The sequence below is a fragment of the Cavia porcellus genome, unplaced genomic scaffold (assembly GCF_034190915.1).
Source record: "Cavia porcellus strain 051 isolate PalLab524CR breed Dunkin Hartley unplaced genomic scaffold, mCavPor4.1 scaffold_22, whole genome shotgun sequence".
In the NCBI taxonomy this organism is placed as follows: Eukaryota; Metazoa; Chordata; class Mammalia; order Rodentia; family Caviidae; genus Cavia; species Cavia porcellus.
This window is the reverse complement of record NW_026947505.1, coordinates 32,775,720-32,798,755: the sequence shown is the minus strand read 5'-3', so window position 1 is coordinate 32,798,755 and position 23,036 is coordinate 32,775,720. Positions and strand designations below refer to the sequence as shown.

The 23,036-nt window shown below is 39.0% G+C and overlaps 1 protein-coding gene across 2 annotated transcripts; it reads left to right on the top strand.

Annotated features, from left to right (window-relative positions):
* The first annotated feature begins 1,294 nt into the window (after window positions 1-1,294).
* Ginm1 (glycosylated integral membrane protein 1) lies at window positions 1,295-22,199 on the top strand. 2 transcript variants are annotated; one of them, XM_013148838.3, is made up of 8 exons: window positions 1,295-1,501; window positions 8,745-8,804; window positions 9,297-9,393; window positions 11,893-12,044; window positions 12,661-12,817; window positions 13,873-14,003; window positions 15,773-15,936; window positions 22,068-22,199. In XM_013148838.3, the coding sequence occupies exons 1-8, from the start codon at window positions 1,388-1,390 to the stop codon at window positions 22,183-22,185; spliced, it is 993 nt and encodes a 330-aa protein (XP_013004292.1). In that variant the 5' UTR covers window positions 1,295-1,387; the 3' UTR covers window positions 22,186-22,199. The 2 variants fall into 2 exon arrangements, with proteins under 2 accessions (XP_013004292.1, XP_013004291.1); XM_013148837.3 differs by having other exon boundaries at window positions 13,870-14,003.
* Window positions 22,200-23,036: the final 837 nt, after the last annotated feature.

The window sequence follows — 23,036 nt, the reverse complement described above, 5'->3', positions numbered from 1 at the left end:
TGACTAAATCAGCAACTCAGATGCCCAGGGAGACCTCAGCAATTTTTAATGCTACCTTGGTGATTCTCATGTGTGTTCAAGGGTAGAAACCACCAATTTGATAAAAAAATTTCCCTCTAAATATGAAATGTTTTTTTAATGTATAATAATGTTCTGAAATATTACCATTGTTTTCATTTTGTAGATATGTCACTGGATAGTGTCCAAGGAGATCCAAAAAACGAGATAGGGACTTCAATCCCTTTCACTGAGTGATCACTGAAAATCATTTCAAAACCTGTGTGAAACATAGGCAGAGTTTATTAGGCAGATGTATTAGAAAGTAAGGGAGAATTGGGAAAGAAGTCTAGCTAGGCAGTTGGAAGGGACTGATTCTGATGAAGGAGTTCAGGCCGGCCTTCTCCCCAAAAAACTAGGCCTGTTTATATGGACTAAATGAGGCGGGCCAGGGTCTGGTGGATCATTATATCAGTTCTGGAGAAATCTTTATGGTTTGGACGGGTTTTTTTGCTGGGTTACTCTCTGTTCCTGTCAGGAGGTACTTACTGTCACCTGGAGAGGGGATCTCACCCAAGGGTAGTTTGTCAGGTTCTTTTTTTCCTGGAATTGTAAGTTTGGAGACTTCTAGGCATCCTTAAAGGTGGAAGAAAGGGATATCTAAAACTGGGCAGTTGTAAAAGGTGAGTCTCTACAAATTCTAAAAATGTAGTTGCTCTTTTATCTTGGTGTCCTGGGTTCTAAAGGAAGATGAGATAGGCTAGGTAACCTTAGGGTTGACCTTATGATACCGACACTGCTTACAACACGCAAACCTGAGCAGCTAGCTCTCTGAAGTTTTAAAGTAACAAAGGAGACACAAAAAATTGACGGCAGAGATGTGAAGCTTGAAACTATGGTTTGTCTTTTTCTTCCTATATTCATTCTACCTCAGAATCATATATATTCTGAGGTATACATATATATATATATATATTAAAAAGTAGTGTAATGCCAACATAAAGGTCTTCACTAGTTGAGGTGAGAATCCCCTCTCAAATGAAATTGAAGCTAGGCGTGGTGGTGCACGCGTGTAATCTCAATACTAGAAAGTCCGAGGCAGGAGGATAGCCACGAGTTCGAGGCCAGCCTGAGGTACCTAGCCAGAACCTGTCTCTAAATAAAATTAAATAACCGAGGCTGTAATGATCTAGGAATATTTTTCCCCAGCTGGATCACGCCCTCCTAGAGTGGCAGCGCGCACGCGCAACTTGCTCATCTGTTTGCGAGGGAGAGCGCCCCACTCCCAGATGCGAGGGAGGCCACGCCCCTCTCCCCGCCCCCGGAAGGTCCGTCCCTCCCTCGCCGGCTCCGCCCTCACCTTCCCGCCGTTTGATCCGGGTCGTCCAACATGGGAGGCCCGGAGCCTCCACTGCTCGCTCTCCGGCTGTTCTTCTTGGTTCTGCCGGTGGCCGGGTGGCTGACGACGCCTGCCCCGGAGCCGTCGCCTCCCGGAGCCCCGCAGGTAGGACAGGGCGGGGACGGTAGACTGAGTCCTAGGCTCGGACAGGCCGGGCGGCCGCGGCGACGCCACCCACCACTCGCCCCGGGCAGGAGCGGGGTGCGAGTACCCCAAAGAAGTTGTGAGGAGAACACCTCCAGGAAGTGGGGCGGCGTGGGAGTGGGACGCGAGAGCCCAAGGAAAGGGCTACAGGGCCCTTCAGTGTATAGCTAAGCCACGGTCCCCACAACTCGAGAGATTCCTGCGGCCCGCGAACCGTTCTGGCGCTCTCGGGGCTTTCCCATCCACAGTGCGCGGACGCCCGTGACGCCGCGCTTGGTGACGGCGCCTTCCCGCAGGACAGCCCGCCCCCGGGCAAGGCAGCGTTTGTGTGTTTGGGAAATGTGAGGATGCCCAATTACGGAGCGCATTCCCAGGCCGTCTGTGTCTGGTCGGCCAGCGACGGGGAAGGAGGGCCTTTCCTAGGCCGGGGAGAAGGAGAAGGAAAAGTTACCACTTGGCGACCTCGTCCGACGGTCGAATGTGAGAGCTGGTGGTCCTTCAGCTGCGGCGTGTGCTTCTCCAAGAGCTCGGTTCCGACACTCAGGGGGCGGGGCTACCAGCCCAACTGGTGACTTCTGAAGCTTCTGAAGTGTGAGAACCACTGCATTAAGACATTCAAAGGCTGCGAGTTGCTGCCCTTCTTTTTTTTTTTTTTTTTTTTGGCCGTGTTGTCTGCCTTTTTTCAGGGAAAAGATTCAAAATTTTAAAGCTTGCATTTTCCAGAATGACAAGAAATTAGGGAGGTACACCTTTTCTAACTATTCAATACTTGAATATGAATATGTATGATAATTTTTTTAAATAATATTTTTGAGTTACATGACTCTCCTTGGATACAAACTTGACATCTTCTAGTTTTATTTCTCCTTTCACATTCCAGGGAGCCACAACATTACAAGTGCTAAGAATCAATTTTATGCAAAATTACATGTGGACCCCAGTTGCATCTGGTTAAAAATAGGAATGCTCTAAACACTCTCCAGAAACCAGATAAAAAGTAAAGTCAGAAATATGAACTACTATTCTCCTTTTCTGATTTCGAAGATTCATCGTCACTTTTTTTAATACAAGAGCTATTGAGTCTGTGCATACAGTCTCAGGGGAAAACAACTTCTAACCACTGCCTTGTGGTCTGGCTCTTAGTGAGTTTACTACTCCAGTTCTTCCTTCGTTAGGTCTTCATTCTACTGGGGATTTAGCTTAGCTGCATAAGTGCATGCATCGCAAGCGTTCTATTGTGAGTTTGATCCCCAGTACTGAAAAGAAAAAAATCGAATCTCAGAATTTCATAGGGGTTGAGTGTATGTGGAAAGCTAAACCTATTTGATCTAGGCTTTTTTGTTTTCTAAAAATTTGGAAACGTTTTGAAATGGTTCTTGCAACTGGTGACTTCTGTCACCAGTAAGGGCTCTTCTGTAGGACTTTGTGCAGTGATTGTTGATGTATCTGTTCTCCGTAACAGTGCCCACTAGTGAACACTTGGAATAAAGCTAAATGAACTGAGCTTTAAAATTTGTATTTCAATTAAGTTTCTATTACTACATGTTATTATTGGGTACCATATTGAAAATTTGCATTCCTAGACTATATTAACATTTTTCTATACTTGTGTTATCACATATCTGTCAATTTAAAATGTCCTTCTGTATATCTAACCCGATAAAATTTAAGAAAACTGATTGAAGTAAAAAAAAAATCTTATCTTTCTCTAGTGCCTCCGATTTATTATACTCTAAGCATTTTTATTTGTTTTTATGTAAGTAATTGACAGAGTGAAAAACACTTTTTTGTGAAATAGGATCCTTTGGTTCAAGCTGGCCTTGAGCTTACTTTGTAGTGCAAACAACAGCCTCAAACTCTGCAATCTTCCTGCTTCAAACTGGGATTACAGGCATGTGCTACCACATTCAACTGTATTTATTTTAAACCAGATATTGATTCTTGTTCTTAGGAAGCTAGTTGGGTTCCAGAGGCAGCCTATAAACCAAAGATTTAGAGTGAAGAAATGAAAACTACTGTAGAGGAACTTCTCAGTTTAGTCACCCACGATCCAAACATGTACAAGGCTCACTGACAAGCCTGAACTTACAGTTCAAAGATTCTCAGAGCAGGAAATATGATCTGGCTCCAAATTTAATGTCATGGAATTCCTTCTGCAGTGGTTTTACACGGATCATAAAGGGGAAAGGCTGAGATTGAACTCAGAATGTGCAAATGCCAATCATGTGCTCTACCACTGAGTTATATTCCATCCCCTCTCTACAAAGAATTCATTCATTCTTTAGTTCATTCTCTGGAAAATACAATGTGTTTGTTTTGTCTTTTATAAACTCAGTACTTTACTAGGCAAGTGATAAACATGTAAGTGCTGTAAAGTACTAACAATATAGTGTATGTTCACTGTTGAAAGGCAGAAGCTAAGAAAAGGTTTCTTTTGGAGGCTTTCTTTGGATTGTGAGAAAAATAGTTATCAGAGCTTCTAGTTCAGTAGGTGAAACTTTTGACTGAACTTTGAACACCAACATATTTCACAATTCACTGGCTTGTTAGATGGTTTGTTTTAGTGTTTCTTTGTTTCTAGTACAAGTTTAATGTAGAGCTAAGTGGATCAGGAAACATAGGCTGGTTGTAAGGAATTTGTTCCTAGAACAGTTGGAAAGTGTACCAAAGTCTGTTTAAATAGCCTAGCCAGAGGCAATTTAGTAATTTAGTGAGACTCTGTCTTTAAGAATAAAGTACTAGCTTCTGTTTGTTCCTGGAAAAGGATGTATGCTACCCTTTGAATACCTACTAAGAAGACAACAATACACAGTATATCAACTATTATAACTGTCCTACTAACCTGTTTTTGGTTTTTTTGATGGTATGGGGAGTCAAACTCACAACCTCACACTTGCCAGGCAGATATTTAGGCTACTGAGCTACATTCCTAGCCCCTACTAACCTGTTTTGAAATTCAGTTTCATTGTTCGTTTTATTTTCTTTTTAAAATTAAAAAAATAACATTTCTTTTAAAAATTAAAGCAAAATTTTAAAAAGGCTGGAGATGTTGCTCATTGTTAAGACCCTGAGACTTAAAGAAAGAAAAAAAAGCTTAAATACATGGTATGATCCTTAAATATATGGTATGATCCTTACATGGTAAAAATCTTCTTCCTTAAATTGTCCCTAGAGTCAGCCAACCACGTGAAATCATGTCAGTCTTAGTCTCATTTGTTAGAAGTTACAGGGTTAGTTACACAAGGATGTTTTGAGAAATGGATCCTTAGATGATTTTATTGTTTTGTGAACATTGTATACTTAGAGACAGCCATTTCATCAATAGGTGGTACATCCTTATGGGACGACTGGCATATATGTGTGTGGTCTATTGTTGACTGAAACATTGTTATGTGGTAGGTGACTGTATATAAATACAAAATATTGATAATACTCAACAATTGAGTATTTTTGGCACTCAATGTGAAGCAGTGCAGAGAAAATGAAAGTGAAGGAGACAAAGGAGGAAGCCTTTAGTGTGGGCATGGGAGAGCTTCTGGGGGCCAAAGGTATAGAGGCTCTCAAACGAGAACAAAGAAGTGGGACTACTTTTATCAGTTTTGGCTGGGGGAGGTGTTGGGGGGGGCAAAATGACATTAACCACTGATTTGAAGAAGCGTCTGCCTGTGTAAAACGGGAGACAGATTTACTGGCGGCTGGAGGTAGAGGCTTGGGTGGTTGTGGAGTCTTGGGATTGGAAAGGGCTCCTCCACATGCAAAAAGGGAGAGGGAGGTTTATCTCTGGATTAAGAAGGGGAACATAGAAGTTACTCTTGGAGATACAAGTTGTTTCTCTGGATCCAGCACCAAATTGGGAGGATGTAGCTAAACCTCAGAATAGCAGAATCTATCACTCAATGCCCAGAGATATTTGGTATGTTAGTGTTTCTCATTACTGTACCAAATACGTACTTCAGAAAGACAACTTAGAAAAGAAAAGGCTTATTTTGGCTCACAGTTTCAGAGATTTCAGCCTAGAACCAATGCTTTAGGACCAAAGCATAGCAGAGGGAGATGGTAGAGAAAAGCTCCTGGTGGTTGCCAGAAAATGGAGAGAGTGAAAATCAGAGAGTAGGAGGGCCCAGGGACCAGGTATAGTCTCTAAGGTCATACCCCAGTGATCTTGTCTTAGTTGCTTTTCTCTCTTTGTTGAGACAAAATACCTGACGCCCAAAATTAAGAAAGGAAAGATTTATCTATCTCACAATTTGTGGAAGTTCAGTCCATAATCTGCTAAATCCAAGGTAGGGTGGCTCATGGCAGAGGGCAACAGTTCAAAATGGTGGAAGACAATAGAAGCAACAAGAGCAAAAAGAAAAGAGCACACCAAGGAGACTGTTTGTACCCCTAATATTGTACGTAGGATATCCACCCGAAGGTAGGTGTAGCCCTCACACCCATACACTGGGCTCTTATCTGCTTAGAATCCCAGCAGTGGACCATGAATCAGTCACAAATTCTAAAAGCCCGCCTGTATCACTGTGAAGCTTTGGGGGGACATCCTGACACAAACCATAACAGATCCCATTCCTTCATTTAGGCCCAGCTTCCTGTTTCTATCTCCCAGCAATGCCTTCAAAGTATGAGCTTCCCAATGGAACAAATCACTGATAAAACTAGAGCTCTTATGATCCAGTCACTTCAAAACGTGACTTATCTTTGTCACTTTACTTTCCTGTTGTTGGTTCTCTTGCCTTTCCTGTGTTTAATTGCTTTTCTCATATGGTAGATTCATTTTTTTGTGGTTCATAGAGTTGTAGTCCTCATTACCTCTTTATAGAATGTCTTTCAGTACATTTCAGATTGCTGGTTTGGTGTCCATGAATTTCTGCAGGTGTTCTTTGTCATGGAAGTATCTTCTGTATCGATTTTGAAAGATAGTTGTGTGGTATATCAATCTGGGTTGGAAATTTTCTTTTAGGGTTTGAAATATTTCGCTCCAAGCTCTCCTTGACTTAAGGATTTGTGTTGAGAAATCTGCCATGATTTTGATGGACTTTTTTTTATAGGTGATTTGATTCTTTTAACACCTTTTACTATTGTATTCTTGAATCTTGCTTACCTCTTCAATTTATTGGGGATGTGAAGTTGCTGCCTATGTGGCCTAGCTCTTGGTTCTTTGGCATTGTCCTATAGTACTGCTTACGACCCTCAAGCAGTCTCAGTCTTGGTATATCAGGAAGAACAACTGATTAGAAAAATTACGTCACCTTGGCTAAAATAATATTATCAGTAATAACTAGCATCAGACATAGCCTAAAAGATGACAAACTGTGGTTAACTATTAATTTGCCACCTTAACCACATGAACTAAATTGTGGCTATGTAACAAAGTACAAAACAAACTAGAAAAATTATATATGCCCTCAGTATTTTTTTCCATCAGGAGAAAATTTAAAAGGAGTTAGGGGAAAAATAGAGAAATAGGAGAGAAAGAGATTGGAATCAAGGCTGGAGGGCAAAGATTATACAAACTTTGGGAAACTGGTGACAGGAGAAAAAATAGGAAGACATAAGCAGCAGAAAAATACATATACAAATGGAAAACAAGAAAAGAAGAAAATGTGACCAGATGCAGCTCTAGATATTCCCTAGTGGGGAGGCTGGCCAGGGGATGGGAAAATAATGAAAAGACAAAAGCTGGGATGGGTGGAGCCTTTACTCTCCTGATGGAAGAGAAGAAACTGCTCAACCTCTGTAGCAGCTTGAATGTCAATTTCATCCCTGCTGCCTAGCAACATGTTTGACCCCCCCCCTTCTTGATCTTGGAACAGCTTGTTTACGTGCCTTGTTTTGGGTTCTCTGTGTTTTCAGGGCTGGTCCTGCCTTAGCCTCACACATCTGAAGGTCTCTAGTTTCAATGGGTCCCCACAAGAAAATGAGGAAAACAATGTTCACTTCAAGGAGTGATACTGTTACTGATAGACTGTGTGGGCAGAGTCCATGTCCATGTTGATCTAATCGCAGCAAGCCAGCTGTAACTGGGGTGGGTTAGTGGATACTCTAACCAGTCCTGCACCTTTATTTCCACTGAAGTTCAGGGTGGTTTCTGGCTGTGATGTTGGAACTCAGTTTGTTCAGCCTGCAGCTTTCTGTGCCCACTGCGGACTTGACTTCTACAGCCTCACCCTGACACTGGCAGCCACTAGATGGAGGCAGCCCACAGCTGTTCTGAGCCCAGGCGCTACCTCTCCAAGATGGCTCCCAGCCAGTTGTTCTCTCCTGGAGGATATCAGAACCCAAATAACTGCAATCTGCTGCATCTACTGCTCCTTTAAACTTTTTCCATAGAAGACTGGAGTCACCAGTTGTCTTCAGGCATCTGCAGGTTCAAGCTGTCCCTTCAGCACAGTGAGTCAGGTCAAGGAGAAAGCTCTGCTTGTCATCTCCTTCTTCTTTTTTTTTTTTTTTGGTACTGAAGATCAGACTCACAACTTCACACTTGCCAGGCAGGCACTTATGCCACTGAACTAAATCCCCAGCCCCTATCTTTTTCTTCTTGAAATGTCTTCCTTTGCTGGCCTCATTGGCGTCAATTTGCGCTTTAGATCTTCACTCCCCACATTGTTCTCTTCGTTACATTGCTATTTTCCAATTTCTAGACACCAAATCTTGAAGAAGCTCTTTTTCTGCTGGTCACAACTTTGCCATGTTCCTGGAAATCTCCAAAATGTTGTACTTAAATGAAGCTCAGAAAACAGACAAAACTAAAATATATATTGTTTAAAGAAGAACCCACAGGCAGTAAAACTACAAAGAACAAGAAATAATTAATATGGAAATCAGTATAGAGCTTTCCTCTTGAGGAGAGGGAATGCACTTTGTGAGTCTTATACAAGGGCTTTGAATGCATGAGTAATATTTTAGATTTTAACTTAGTTGGTACATGAGACAATATTTTCTTTCATATCACATTTGCATTTTATATGTTCATAGGGATATATTTCACAATTAAGAGGAAAAAAGTATATATAGATTATAAAACAATGGAAAAGGAGGATATAAAAGGCCATAAAAAATGCAGGTGGTCTCAGGAGTCTAGCTCAGTGCCAGAACACTTGCCTAACAAACATAAAGATCTGGATTCAATACCCAAAGAGAGAAAAAGAACCAAGTCATTCTCAATTTATGAAATGGCCCCTGACCTTATATATTTATTTTGCAGGGTGGCATCAGAATTAATATAACAACATTGAAAGATGATGGGGAAGTATCTAGAGAACAGGTTTGTCTCCTTTTGATTGTTTTTCATATGTCATTTAGCCAAGTGTTATGCAGTTTATTGTATTTTTACTACTGTGTTAATTCATTTTCTGTTACTATATGAAACACCCACACCAGACTACTTTATAGAAAAGGAGATGTATTTAGCTCAGTTATGAAGGCTTGGGGCAAATCGCTGGTGTCAGCATGGTGCTGATGAAAGGTACACATGTTGGAGGCAGACAGAGAGACTGAAATCTCACAGTTCCTTCCAAAGGCATGCCCCCAGTGAGAGTATGACTTCCCACTAGGTCCCACATCTTAAAAGGTCTCACAGCCTCAACACCACTCCACGAGGGACCAAGCCCCCAACAAACAGATCCTTGAGGGACAAACCACTTACAAATCATAGCATCAGTACACCTGATTTAGTTGTAAAAATAATGCATTTTGACATGAAAAGTTTGTCATTTATAAATGATTGGAATTAATAAATGTGCTGCTTTATTTTAAGGTTTTTCTTAACATAACCTATGAGAGTGGACAGGTATATGTAAATGACTTACCTGTAAATAGTGGTGTAACCCGAATAAGCTGTCAGACTTTAATAGGTGAGTACTCCTAAGTCATTTCCAAAACTGTTCTGTTTTAATAATACTAAATTAGTAAAAAATTTTCAGATGTTACATATTTCCATTTAAAGTAATAATTCACATCATTTCTAAGTAACACCTTATAGAGTGTTTAATACTCTCTTTTTATTGATTATTGATGGGATATTCACTTTTTTCTTTTTCCTGAGATTGACATTGATGGAACTGCATTTCGGGTAGGTTGACATTAACTTAAGAATGTGTATAGATTGGGGGCAGGGGATTTAGCTCAGTGACATAAGCGCCTACGTTGCAAGCAGGCAGTCGTGAGTTTGATCCCTGGTATAGATAAAAAACAAAAAAGACACACACATACACACACAAAAAAAAGGAATGTACATAGAGGTGGGATAGCAAAAGCCAAAATCTTGGAGAAATACAGTGGTACTTTGGTTCACGAATGCTTTTGTTTATGAACAGTTTGTTTTACCAACAAAAGTGGCAGAATTCTGTTTTTGTTTGTAAACTCTACATTAGGTGACAAACACATCTGTGACCATGTTTCCCACGCAAACACAAATAGGACACTTTTTTCCAAAATCATAGAACAAATTAAGTTTGTGAGCCAAGGTACCAATGCCACAGTTGTAAAAAATAAGGAGAAAATGACTTGTGTGATTTTCTTATTTTTAGTTTCCTCTATGCTCATGTCAGTAGAATGTTTTTAGCATTTAAAATTTTTGCACTGATAGTGGTAGTGCACACAGGTGTCCCAGCACTCAGGTGGCTGAGGCAGGAGGTTCACTGCAAGTTTGAGGCAAGCCTGGGCTACAAAGTGAGTTTCAAGGCCAACCTGAACTGCATAGCAAAACCCTGTCTCAAAAAGACAAAAAAAAATTTGAGTGGTTTAAGGATAAGCAGCTATGTTACATTAAATATGGAATGTTATTAGATTGAAGTCAAGAATATGCACTGTGCTGTTTGTCAGAAACAAGTGACTAGGCCCATCCCACATTCAGAGTGAGGGAGAAAGGCAGTAGATTTCTCATCCACTGAGGCTCCGTGCCCTAGGCTTTGAACATCCAGACTTGCTGACAAGACTAGAGGGGGACCAGCAGTAAACAGTTAAAACACTGACATGAAGCCAGTCTGTGTGGTGCAAGCCTGTGGGCCACACAGGTTGGTCACTGGAGTCCAGAAGTTTGAGACCAGCCTAAGCAGCGTAGCAGTACCCCATCTTAAAAGAAAAAAAAAAGAATAGGACTGGAGATACACCTTAGCGGCTTAGTGGTAGAGGGTTTTCCTAGAAAGGACCAGCCCCTGGTTTTGATTACCAGCAGCATGGGAAAAGCAAAAACCTATCTCTCTCTCTCTCTCTGTCTGTCTCTGTCACTCTCACACACACACACGCATGCACACACACTCTTCAATACTGACTGTGAGAGAGGACATTTTACAGCTGTGCACATCAAAGGATATGAGGGCATTAGGCACACTGGAAAGGGAACATCGGTTGTAGGTGAGGAGCCTACAGGAGGAGCAGCAGTCAGAACTACCAGAAAAGTAGGGGGGCTGTCACTGACTGACTGAGCAAAGGGGTTTTACAGTCAAAGTGATAGGACCGAGAGAATCACACTGTTGTATGAATGGTTTAGAATGGGAGGCACTAAAGAAGGGGAGGATGGGTAATTAACTATTGGAGTAAATGGTTAATGAAGTAGGTATTGGGGTATTCCAGATAAGAGGACTGCTGGTCTAGACAGCTAGGCCTGCTTTCAGAATGTACATCTGGGGTTTTTGACAAATAGTCTTCAGATTGAGGGACATCAAATAAATGCTCTCTTGTTCAACAGTTTCATTGATGTGTGTTGTGTTTCCTTTTTCTATAGCACTTTCTATCTTAATAGAATAGCCACTTGCTCTAACTACTGCAACTACCACATCCCATCTCCACTGGACTTCTAGCTAGAGGGGAGTATGGTTAGGAGCTAGTCCTGATCCTGTTGCTCATTATAAGAGTAATAAGGCCTCTGTTCCTGACTTCTTCAATGGGAGCAAGTCTCTTACTGGGAAAGGATTAAAGGTCATAAAACAAAATGATTTGTATTTGGGCCTCTTCTATTACTAAATTTTATGGACAAATGAATGAATGAATGTTCTTAGTTTGCTAAAACATGGGCTAGACTATATCTTGTGGCCTGCTTTGTAATTAATTATGTGATATTGGCTCAATTATTGCCAACCTGTGTAAAAGGATGTTGTTGGTTTAGCATCTTACACAAAACCAAGGGCTGTCAAGCATTTCTACTTTTCAGATAGTGCAAGCTGCTTGTAAGGTTTTATCAAATAGTCTTTGTTTTTATAAATCTGAAACAGTGTTAAAGTCAAGGATGAAGAAAGCCAACATTAGATTTCAACTGTCTTGTTGAAATGTAAATTTCATCAAAATAATCAAATTCAGTAACAGATTTGATGAAAAATTTTGTTCAAAGCTGTCACTACTTTCTTTTTTTATAGTGAAGAATGCTGATCTGGAAAATTTGAAGGAAAAGAAATATTTTGGAATTGTCAGTTTAAGAATTTTAGTTCATGAGTGGCCTATGACATCAGGTTCCAGTTTGCAACTAATTGTCATTCAAGAAGAGGTAGTAGAGATTGATGGAAGACAAGTAAGATAATATGCTGATTAATTGTTAATTTAGTTGTAAAGATTTAAATTTGTTCTTGCTATGCAAGTGTCCAGTGATTTTGTTGATTTCTGACTTGTTAAAGAAGAAAGTACCTTAAAAATTGCCAGTCACTTAGAATTGATTTGTTTTAGCACTTGTCATGTATTAATTTTTGATTGCACATTTCATACATATCTGTATCACTTAAAATGTTATGAACATCATTAAACAAAGAAAGTGAAGAGATCAAATTTGGTTCATAGTTCATCTACCATTTTTCTAAGTTTCTATGGAACTGAAATTAAACCTACAATTGTTGATGCTAAAGCAGACATGAGTATGATAAAGGTAAAATTAAATACCTCAAAGTGGGAGGAAATAAGTAATTATCTAAATAGGATAAGGTTTTTAGTTATAGACATCAGAGTGAAAAGTGCACTTTAAAATTTAAATGATTGCCGGGGATTTAGCTCAGTGGCATAAGTGCCTGCCTGGCAAGCGCAAGGTCATGAATTAGATCCCTGGTGCCAATAAATAAATAAATAAATAATTTGATTTATATGATAGTAGGCCTTTGGGATTTTTTTTTTTTAAGTGCTTGTTTTTTCTTTCATAGGCTCAACAGAAGGATGTTACTGAAATTGATATTTTAGTTAAGGACCAGAGAATACTCAGACATTCAAACTATACCCTTCTTTTAGAAGAAAGCATGTTGTACTCTATTTCCCGAGATAATGACATTTTATTTACCCTTCCCAACCTCTCCAAAAAAGGTAATTAAGAAGATTATTTAAAATATTAAGGAAACTACTTCTTCAGTTAGCAGCTTTACATAGTCTTGAAGTTTGTAATCTTTACATTATTTATTAAAATGTTTATATATTTTTAATTACAGTTAATATATTTGGAAATTTCTTTTAAAAATATTTCAGCAGAGCATGATGTTTCATAGCTATAATCCCAGATACTCGTGAGGCTGAGGGAAGAGGATGACAAGTTTGAGGGGAACCTGTACAATTTAGGAAAACCTGCCTCAAAATATAAAATTAAAACAAACTGGAAATGTAGCTTAGTTGTGGAGTACCTCTGGGTTCAATGCCATTACCGTGACAAAACAAAACTACAAGGACTGTAGCTACAGCTCCATAGCAGAGTGCTTGCCTAATATACCGGAGGTCCTGACTTAATCCCCAGCACTGCACAAAATAAAACACAAAACCCTTTGTAAAATGTGTACTTTTATGTCCACTTTAAGACTTTTGTAAGCTATTTTTTGTTTTGTTTTGTTTTGTTGTTGTTCTTTGCTTGTCTTTTTGAGACTGTCTTGCTATGCAGTTCAAGCTGGCCTTGAGCTCACTTTATAGCCTGGGCTGGTCTCAAACTTGCAACAATCCTCCTTCCTCAGCCTCCCAAGTGCTGGGATTACAGGCATGCGCCACCACACCCAGTTAGGAAGCTGTTTTGAGCCATAGTAAAATGTGATTACTGCTGGTTGCATAGTTAAATTTTCCCAGTAATTATCTACTTTTATTCTATAATAATATAGGCATTTATAATATTCAAAAGGTTCATTTAGAAGATGAAGCATTAATTTTTCTTTTGAAAACATACAGCTTTTAAAATTTAGACTTTCCATATGGCAAAATTATAACTGCTATAGCCCCTTATAAATAAGAATATTTTTCTCTGGTGCTTAGAATCTTTTCCCTCCCATGGTAAAATATTTGATCTTACAATCATGAATATTGTTGGTATAGTAACCTAGGACTTGTAGAAGAAACACTAGCTTGCCACTAGCATTTTGATAACTGCTCTTCTTCCTCAGTAGAAAGCGTGAATTCACTGCAGACCACCAGCCAGTATCTTATCAGGAATATGGAAACCACTGTAGATGAAAGTGCTTTATCTGGAAAATTACCTGAAACTCCCCTTAGAGCAGAGCCTCCATCCTCATATAAGGTAAATTAAGTATTTTCTGTTATTTTTATTTGGTGTTATCATAAGCATTTATGTTGGGGCTGGAGATTTACCTCAGCAGCATAAGTGCCTGCCTTGCAAACAGGCAGTCGTGAGTTTGATCCCTGGTACCGATAAAAAGGAAAAAGCAAAAAAAAATAAAAAAATAAAAAATAAGCATTTTATGTTTATGGTGAAGAAAAGAGATACCAGTATTTAAAATGAGATAGGTACCATGAAAATAAAAGCATCGATAATAGTGGACTCATTATGGTTTCAGTGTGATGTTTTTAGATACCCTTTATTTTTTTCTTTATGCTTCATTAATGGGCTGGGAGTGTGACTCAGTGATAGGGCGTTTGCTTAGCATGCCCATGGCCCTGGATTTAGTTCCCACCATTATAACAACAATAGCACAGTCAAGTCATAGTTACGAAGGCATTGGATTTCATCTGGTTGGAAATCTGCAGTTCCAAAATTCTTTTTCATTTCTCCATTTCTTTTTATTCTGCAGCTACTACCTTGTGTACACATAGGTAGATTGTGGCCTTGGGATCTTACACAGTGATAAGGTTTGATTAGTTATGTAACTTTGGAATAATTAAACTATTAATTTGTTTATTTATGCTCCATCCAAAAAATATTTCATTACATTGTTGTAAAGATTACATAAAATATATATTACCTGTAAATACATTGGCACCTTTTAGTACTTATATACCCATGACATTTATGCCATCAACTAGGAAATTACAATTCAGATCGCATTCTGATGGCTCTGCATATTAGCTGGAGCCCTTACCCAAAATAATTTCCATTTAAAAGTAGTATCTGTGGTTAGTCTACAAAGAAAAGTTCCCACTGAAGGTCAGGATTGTTTATTTGAGGTTGATGGAGAAATCCAGGTGATGTGGGCATTTTGGACTCTCGCACCCACGTGAGTTTGACCCTCACCTCCCACAGCAGGTTAAAGCAGACTGTCTTCACCTGTCTTCATAGCAGTTGGGATCGGTAACCACTTAGGTCCTTCTCTTGCTCTTAAAATACGGAAACATTTTGTAGAGTGAACTTCCCACCTGTTCAAAAGCTACTAAAAAAGTTATCTTTCTCTTCCATCTCTTCATGCTTTATAAATCCAAAATTAGTTTTTAAAACACAAGCAGCCTACTTTATATCATAAAGTTGTTACTGTATTGGAAGTTAGAAATTCTAAATGTTGATTTACAAAATTTTGATATTTGTTAATTTACATACTGAGTTTTCGGTAAGATGCTGTTAGAGTAGACAAGTCTACCTAATCTCGTGTCAGTTAGCATTTATTTTTACTTGACAGCAGTATAAATATTTTAAAAGGATATTATCTTTTTTGTGCCTATATTTTGGAACAGAACTTCTAAGCTTATAAATAACTTTATGAAGGTACATTTAAAAATAGAATACTGTTTAAAATACTCAGGTGGGGGTTTATGTATAGGTATATGTATGTATGTATGTGTGTGTGCTTGTTCAGAGGACCAGAGAGAAAGAGAGAGAGAGACAGAGAGAGAGAGAGAGAGACTGAGGATACATTGATCCCAAGACTTGATACATGCTACACAAGCTCTTTACCACTGAGGTATACCTCTTGTGCTAAAAATACATAGTTAGTATATGTAACGATTACCACAATCAAGGTACAGAATATTTTCATTATCCCAACACTAAAACTTTAGCAAATTTTAGAATGTAAAAGTTTATGGAATTTGCTTATCTAACCAAAACACCATTTCCAGGTAATGTGTCAGTGGATGGAAAATTTCAGAAAAGATCTGTGTAGATTCTGGAGCAGTGTTTCCCACGTGTTCTTCATGTTTTTAAACGTCATGGTGGTTGGAATTCTAGGAGCATCTGGGGTCTTAACCATCTTAAAGTTGCTTTTTCCAGTTTCTAAATACAAGTAAGTGTTTTCTCACATGTGAAACATTAGTATTTTTAATTATTAAGACATGAGTTAGGTGTGATGGTACACTTACAAAAATTAAATTATGATACCTTTCACTATTAATATAAACCATGCTAGTTTGTGGGTTCGTGATGCCAGGGGTAAAAATTATGCCCCTGCCCCTGAAGATCGTGGCCCTAGGTCAGCATGGTGGTACATATCTGTAATTCTAGCACACTGGGAGGCTGAGGCAGGCAGATCTCAACTTCAAGCCCAGCCTAGGCAACTTAGTGTGACTCTGTCTCAAATGTTTAAAAATAAAGCTGGAGATGTAGCTCAGTATGAAGGCTCTAGGTTCAATCTCTATTGTGTGCATAGACACGCGCGCGCGCACACACACACACTACACTGACTATATCTCTTAGAATAAAAAGCATCAAAAAGAGTGTAAGATGGTGAGACAGATTGATAGGAAAATAACAGTTTTAAAAATTAGCTCATTTTTCAACTTTACCAAAATTACAACACATTTATTGAATACCTACTGTAATCAACATACTTTTAGAGATGCAAATATGAGTTAAGACAAACTGCTGTAGAAGATCTAAAAGTGTAGTAGGAAGAGAAAGGTGTAGCGTGTATAATAAGTAACCTTCATGGAAGGTGTAGCATGTATAATAAGTAACAAAACAAGAGGACTTTACTATGTATTTTCACTCCAAAGTATCAGTTTAAAATGTGGAGACCAGCAGCGGTACTCATTGCTCCAGTGCTTGTAACAGCCTCTTATTTTGCTTTTGTTTCCTCTTGTGAACATTACGCTTGACAGCAAATGGCATTATGATTTTTTTGTAGCTGAAGAAGTCCAAAATCTGGGGGGGAGGTTGGTTCTGGGGGTGTTGAACAGCAGTATCATTGCACTTGAGTAAAAGAAAGGTATTCATGTAATTTTATGTGCATAAACCTATGAAAATGTTTTAGAATGAGAAAATAAGTTACCTAATGACTGGAACAAGCGCAGAAGTAGAGAAATTTTATTTTCTTCCTTCTGTATCTGATTGGACATGGTTGCCCTCATTTCTTATTCAGCATTAGTTTTTACATAGTATTTGCTTTTTTATCACAGTAGCTGCTAAAAATCTAGCTTTGCAAAGACTTGATCTTATTGAAAGGATCATAGTGCAATCTAACATTGAAACCATGAATTATCAAGATAATATTGCACATGAAATCTCTTGAAAATTTAAAGTTTTCTGTTGTAACTGTAAATTTGCTGTTACAAATTCAGATTTCATTGCAATTAGGCTACATGGACTTGACCTCTTATTTTTCCTTTCCTTTTCTAAGACAGGGTCTTATGTGTAGTTCAGGATGACCTTGAATTCTGTGTAGCCTAGTCTGTCTTTGAACAGATATCTTCCTGCCTCACCCTCCCAAGTGCTAGGATTAGAGCATGTGCCACCATACCTAGCTTTTTAAATATGTGTATATGTGCTTAATTTTTTTTTTACTCCTTGTAGTTAACCTGTTTCAATTTTTGTTCAGTATTTTAAATTAACAAATCATAATGTACATCTTCTTTTTATGGCTGCATAGTTCTAAACGAGGTAAAACCCGAGGTTTTCAATTTATTTCTTTACCTTTGGTGACCAGTGTGTGTGTGTGGGGGGGGATTTCTTCTCCCCAGTACCATTTCTGTAAGCATTCCCACATGTTCTGCTCTCTGGAAGTTTTTCTAACCCAGCCCTTCTGGGTTTTTATGGAGGCTTCATTATTGATAAAATTATTAGCTGTTAGTGATCAACTAACTCAATCTTCAGCTCCCCTTCCTCCGTAGAGGTTGGAGGAACAGAACTTCCAATCCTGTAGTCACAGGTTGGTCCATTCCTCTGGCAACCAGCCCTGTGGACATCAGGAGCTCCTAGCCATCAGTCACCTCATTAGCCTATTAAGGGTTATCACTTTGGAGATTGAAAGGTTTTAGGAGCTATAAGCCCAGAAACTTGAAGATAAAATGTATCTTTTTACAAATAAAAAATACAGTGTTCCACAGCAAGGACATAAGTATTCCTCAGTAGACATTTAGATCATTTCCAATTTCATGTTATGTAACATTTCATGTTATGTCCAGGATGTTCTAGTATACATTCTTGTGTAGACACATCTGTCTTTGTACATGTGAATCTATGTAAACAGATTGCTGCGATTCCTAGATCACGGGATATGTTTATTAAAAACCACTAAGAACCTGATGATCTTTTACATTTTTGCTACTACTATAAAAATATCTCCTTTTAATTTTCTGTTTTATTTTTACTAGTAACTTTGCTGGTTTAGGTCTAGCATCTTTTCTGATTTTTTTTTTTTTTTCTTCTTTTTACTGGTACTGGGGATTGAACTCACGACTGCCTGCTTGCAAGGCAGGTGCTTATGTCGCTGAGCTAAATCCCCAGCCCAGGTCTAGCATCTTTTGTGACAACTGGCTATAGATATATTTCTCTTGTGACTTGCCTAGTTGTAGCCTTTGTCCGCTATAACTTGTACTGCTAATCATTTATATCAGCACCTTTGTTATGTATATTTATGTATTACGGGTTTTTTAATCCCATGCTATCATTATTTTGTTCTTACAATATAGTAGTAGCTGATGCCATACAAAAGCATTAAGGTCTGAGCAATTTGTTATTCCTCTGTAGTTTCTGGGGATTTAATTTTGTCTAAATAGGCCATTCCTATCTTTAAAATTCTGGGGTGTTTGGTTTGGTTTGGTTTTTTTGCCTTTAGTAATAAAGATTGAACTCAGGGCCTCATGTCTTCTAGGCAAGGACTTTACACTGGTCTACATCCCCAGCCCCTTTTTATTTTGAGACATGGTCACACTAAGGTGCCCCAGGCTGGGTTTGAATATGAGATCTTCCTGCCTCAGCCTCCCAGTTGTCTTGAAATGACACTATGTAGTGGGTCCTTGATAGTGAAAATTAAAACAAGGCAACTACATGAGTTTACAAGCAAAAACTGGAATGTAAGAAAAATAAGGAAGGAACTTCAGCTTGAAAAGAAGTACTGAAGCGAATCAGACTAGGCCATTAATAAAGGGAAGAGGCCAGTTCTTAGGGGTTGCTAATGTGAGCTAAGGTCTGGTTGATCATTATCTCAAGCCTAGTTCTGAAAAAGGTCACTCTGGAGACATCCTTATTGCTTGAGGGAACAATCTGATTTCCTTGATATGATTGTTTTAAGATCCTGAAACAACATTAGGCAGATTTGTTAGCACTTCAAGTACAGCAGATGTCTCCGGATGGGAGAGGCAGGGCAACAGCTTCTATCCTGGGTCTAGGCAATGAAAAGAGATGCTTCCTTTGTTGGTGGTGAGTTGGTTTCCATATTAGGTTAAGCCAGGTGTGGTGGCACACGTCTGGAACCCCATCACTTGGGAGGCTAAGGCAGGAGGATCACCCTGAGTGTGAGGCCAATCTGAACTACATAGTGACTTCAAGGCCACCTTGTCTCAAAAAAAAAATCATAGGTTAAAATTTTGGCCACTAGAAGGAGCTGTAAGACAACAGGGGGCACTCTGATTTGTGGCCACTCTGGAATCCAAGGTGACTACTACTACAGGTTTAGAGCAATGACTGGAGACTTAGGTGCCAAAGTTAAAATTGGTGGCTAAATGTCTCTGCAAATCTCTCACCTTAGTGCCCTCAATCATAAAGGAGGATTATTTGTTAGGCATATTATGGCTAATAAGCATTGCATTTCCAGTCTTAAGGCAGATACTCCCTAAACAATTAACATGTCTGTATGCAGAGCTGCCTATGGATCTGATCCAAAGTTTATAAGGTAGAAAAGGAGACACAGAATGGAGACGGAAATACCAAGCTTTATCCTGTTTTTTAGTCCCTCTAGGTATGTGTAGCCCCAAGATGAGTCACTGTTTTAGCAAAAGCAGCTTTTAAGACCCTGTCTCAAAGGAAAACACAAAGCATACCTTTAAGGAGTAACAGGTTAAGGGCTCAACTGTTTGTCCTCTGTCCTCTGTGATGATCCCATTGGTTTCACTTCCTCAGCTATCTTAGAAATGCTATGGCAAGGCCTTTTTTATTATACACCTAGATTTTGATGTTACTAAGATCCTTTAGGAGCATCAGGAGGCAGGGAAGTATACCAGCTTTTCATGGGTAACAGGTCCCCAGTTAAGGCCCAGGAGTGCACCTGTATTTTGTTCCCATTGTGGTCTCTGTCTCGGGATTACAAGCATGTACCACCACACCTGGCTTATGTGCTTTTTCTTTTTCTTTTTTTTGTTTTTTTTTTTTGTTGTTGTTGTTTTTTTCCTTTTTATCGGTACTGGGGATCGAACTCACGATTGCCTGCTTGCAAGGCAGGCGCTTATGCCGCTGAGCTAAATCCCCAGCCCCTTGTGCCTCCTTTTTTTCCCTTTTCTTTCCCTTTTGTTTTCACTTACTGGAGACAGGGCCTTGCTATGTAGTTCAGGCTGACCTTGAACTTAGCATGATTCTGTCTCAGCCTCCTGAGTATTGGGATTAGAGGCATGCACCATCATGCCCAGGTTTTGCTTCTGTATTTTCTTAAATATTATTTTTTAGCATCACTTAGGAGTATAGTTTAAGCTAGAATTTTGATTTTGTTTTCTGAACAGAGGCCATCATTCCTTTGACTTGCAATGCTATAAGCAAAATTCCAATATATTAGTGTGTTCCACTTTTGTTTTGTTCTATCTGGACTCTCTTCTGTTTGTGTATGCTACTGTACCGGAAGTTTTAATAACTTAAGTTTTTTGGTACTGGGGATTGAACCCAGTGCCTTTGCATTAAGCTATATCCCCAGCCATTTGCACTGTTTTCATTTGAAATGGGGTCTTGCTAAAATGCTAAGTTGCCCAGACAGGATTTGAACTTATCAGCCTCAGCCTCCCAGAGTGCCAAATAAGAGGTTTGCATACCCACATCCAACTAACTTGTTTTAGTAAGGTCTTTGGTAGCTGGTTGGGGCAACTTTCTCTTCTCCCCACTGTTCATTTTTAAAAAACCTTATGACTATTCTTGCAAAGATTCTCCTCTTTTATAATCAGTTTATATACTAGTCACTTTGCTATTGCTGAGGCAAAATATCAATACAACTTAAAGGAGAGTTCATTTTTAGATCAATTTGTGGATTCAGTCTATGGTGTGCCAACTTAAGGCAGAAACAGCACATTGAAAGGGCCTGGTAACCCAAAGCTGCTCAGTTATGGTGGCCAGGAAATAAGAGAACAAAGCGATGAGCTGGTGACAAAAATGCACCCTTCCATTGTGACCCACCGCCAACAAGGTCCCACGTCCTAATAGCATGTTCAGTGTTGTTTTAAGAGTAGGAAAGTTTATTGGGGAATAGGAGTAGCTCCTGAGACACAGGAAGGGTCCTGAATGGTTGCCCGTGTATTCACTGATGAATATAGTGCCCCCATGGTCCAGACACCTTCTGAAAGCCCCACCTCTGAATGCAAGAGACTGAGACATTTTAGATCAAAACCATTACAGCTTGTTTGGTTTCTAAAAGGCCTCTGTTGGTGTATTAAATGGAGTAACATTAAACTGAACAATATGGGGTCTTGGGTTCATTCTAGAGACTTACTCTGCAGTCAGGTTTACAATAAGAAAAAGATGCTATCTGAAGATACAAGGTAGTGTTCCACTGGTGATACTGTTAAGAATATGGGTTTAGCCTTTCTGCCTTAGCTCTGCAAATCTAGGAACTACTTGAAGACCTACATTTATTCTGTGCTTTCCTTCACTAGTGTCATTTCTGTATTCCTTTTCTTCCCTTAGTCAGTCTAGCTAACATGAACTTTGGACTCATTTTGCATAACCATTATAAATTAGACAAGGTGAAGCAAAAGCATGTAATCTTAGGCATGTGGTTTTTGTTTTGTTTTGTTCGAGACAGGGTCTTGCTATGTATGTAGCTCAGGCTGGCCTTGAACTCACAGCATTTCTCCTGCCTCAGCTTTCCAAGTACTGGAATTATAGGTAGGCGCCATCACACCTGGCTTAAATGTATAATTATAACCTTTAAGTAGCCCTATCTTATATTGCTAGTTTAGGAAATACTTAATTTTGATAGTAAATAATTATCTTATATTTCAGAGGACTTCTTCAGGTGGATAAAGTGAATATTATACCTGTGACAGCTATCAACTTTTATCCAGATTTCCCTGAGAAGACAGAAAAAAACCTTGAAGACAAACAAATACTTAAAAATTAAAATACCATCTCAAATCATGGACTCTGGACTAGTTTGTTTCCCAATTTGCCACTTGAATATATTTTTCTTTGAATTATGAAGAATCAGTTTATTCACAAAGAAATTACCAAGCTAGAGACTACCTGAAAATTGACTACCTGAAAGTTTTACAGTGCCAAATTAAAGTTTAGCTATTCTATAAAAGGGCTGGCTATTCAGCTGATGAATTTTTAAGAAAAATATAAGCAAACTGGAAGAGAAGACATGTAAAGAGATTGAAGCTACCAAAAAGAAAAAAAAAAAGATGAGATAGAATACCATGTGCCAATAACTTTTCCAAGGTGCCTTTGCTAAGGAAATTATACCCACTTAATTACTATGACTTCATGAAAAGCACTTTATGAAATTCTAATGTAAAAGTCAAGAACTTAGCACTTATTTTTTTATTCAGTACAAGATACTGTAATGTGTGACTCCGTAAAATATCACTGAAGTGTATTATAATTTGATTGTATCCTGTACCAAGACTACTTAGCTTGAATGAATGCACCAGGATCTACAATATGTTCTCACTCTAAAATAAACTTTATGAGGGAAAAAATATAGCTGTTTTGGTTACAATTACATAACCTCTTCCCCCTCCCCATCTCAAATAAAAAGGATCCTTGCCTGTACAGATGCAGGTACAGCTCTTCACTTACACTGGTTGAAGCCAAAGCTTGGATCAGTTAATCTATCATACTCATGGAATCAGTCTATACTCTTCATCCTGTGGTTTAAAATACGGAACTGTTGAGCCAGGTGTGGTGCACGCCTGTAATCTCAGCACTTAGGAGGCTGAGACAGGACTGTAATAAATTTGAGACTAGGCC

Bases quoted from the DNA above. Each gene is read 5' to 3' on its own strand.
- Ginm1 (XM_013148837.3), top strand. From the start codon at position 1,388: ATGGGAGGCCCGGAGCCTCCACTGCTCGCTCTCCGGCTGTTCTTCTTG. The intron at 8,805-9,296 runs GTTTGTCTCCTT...CTTTATTTTAAG, and splicing joins GGGAAGTATCTAGAGAACAG to GTTTTTCTTAACATAACCTA. The intron at 9,394-11,892 runs GTGAGTACTCCT...CTTTTTTTATAG, and splicing joins AAGCTGTCAGACTTTAATAG to TGAAGAATGCTGATCTGGAA.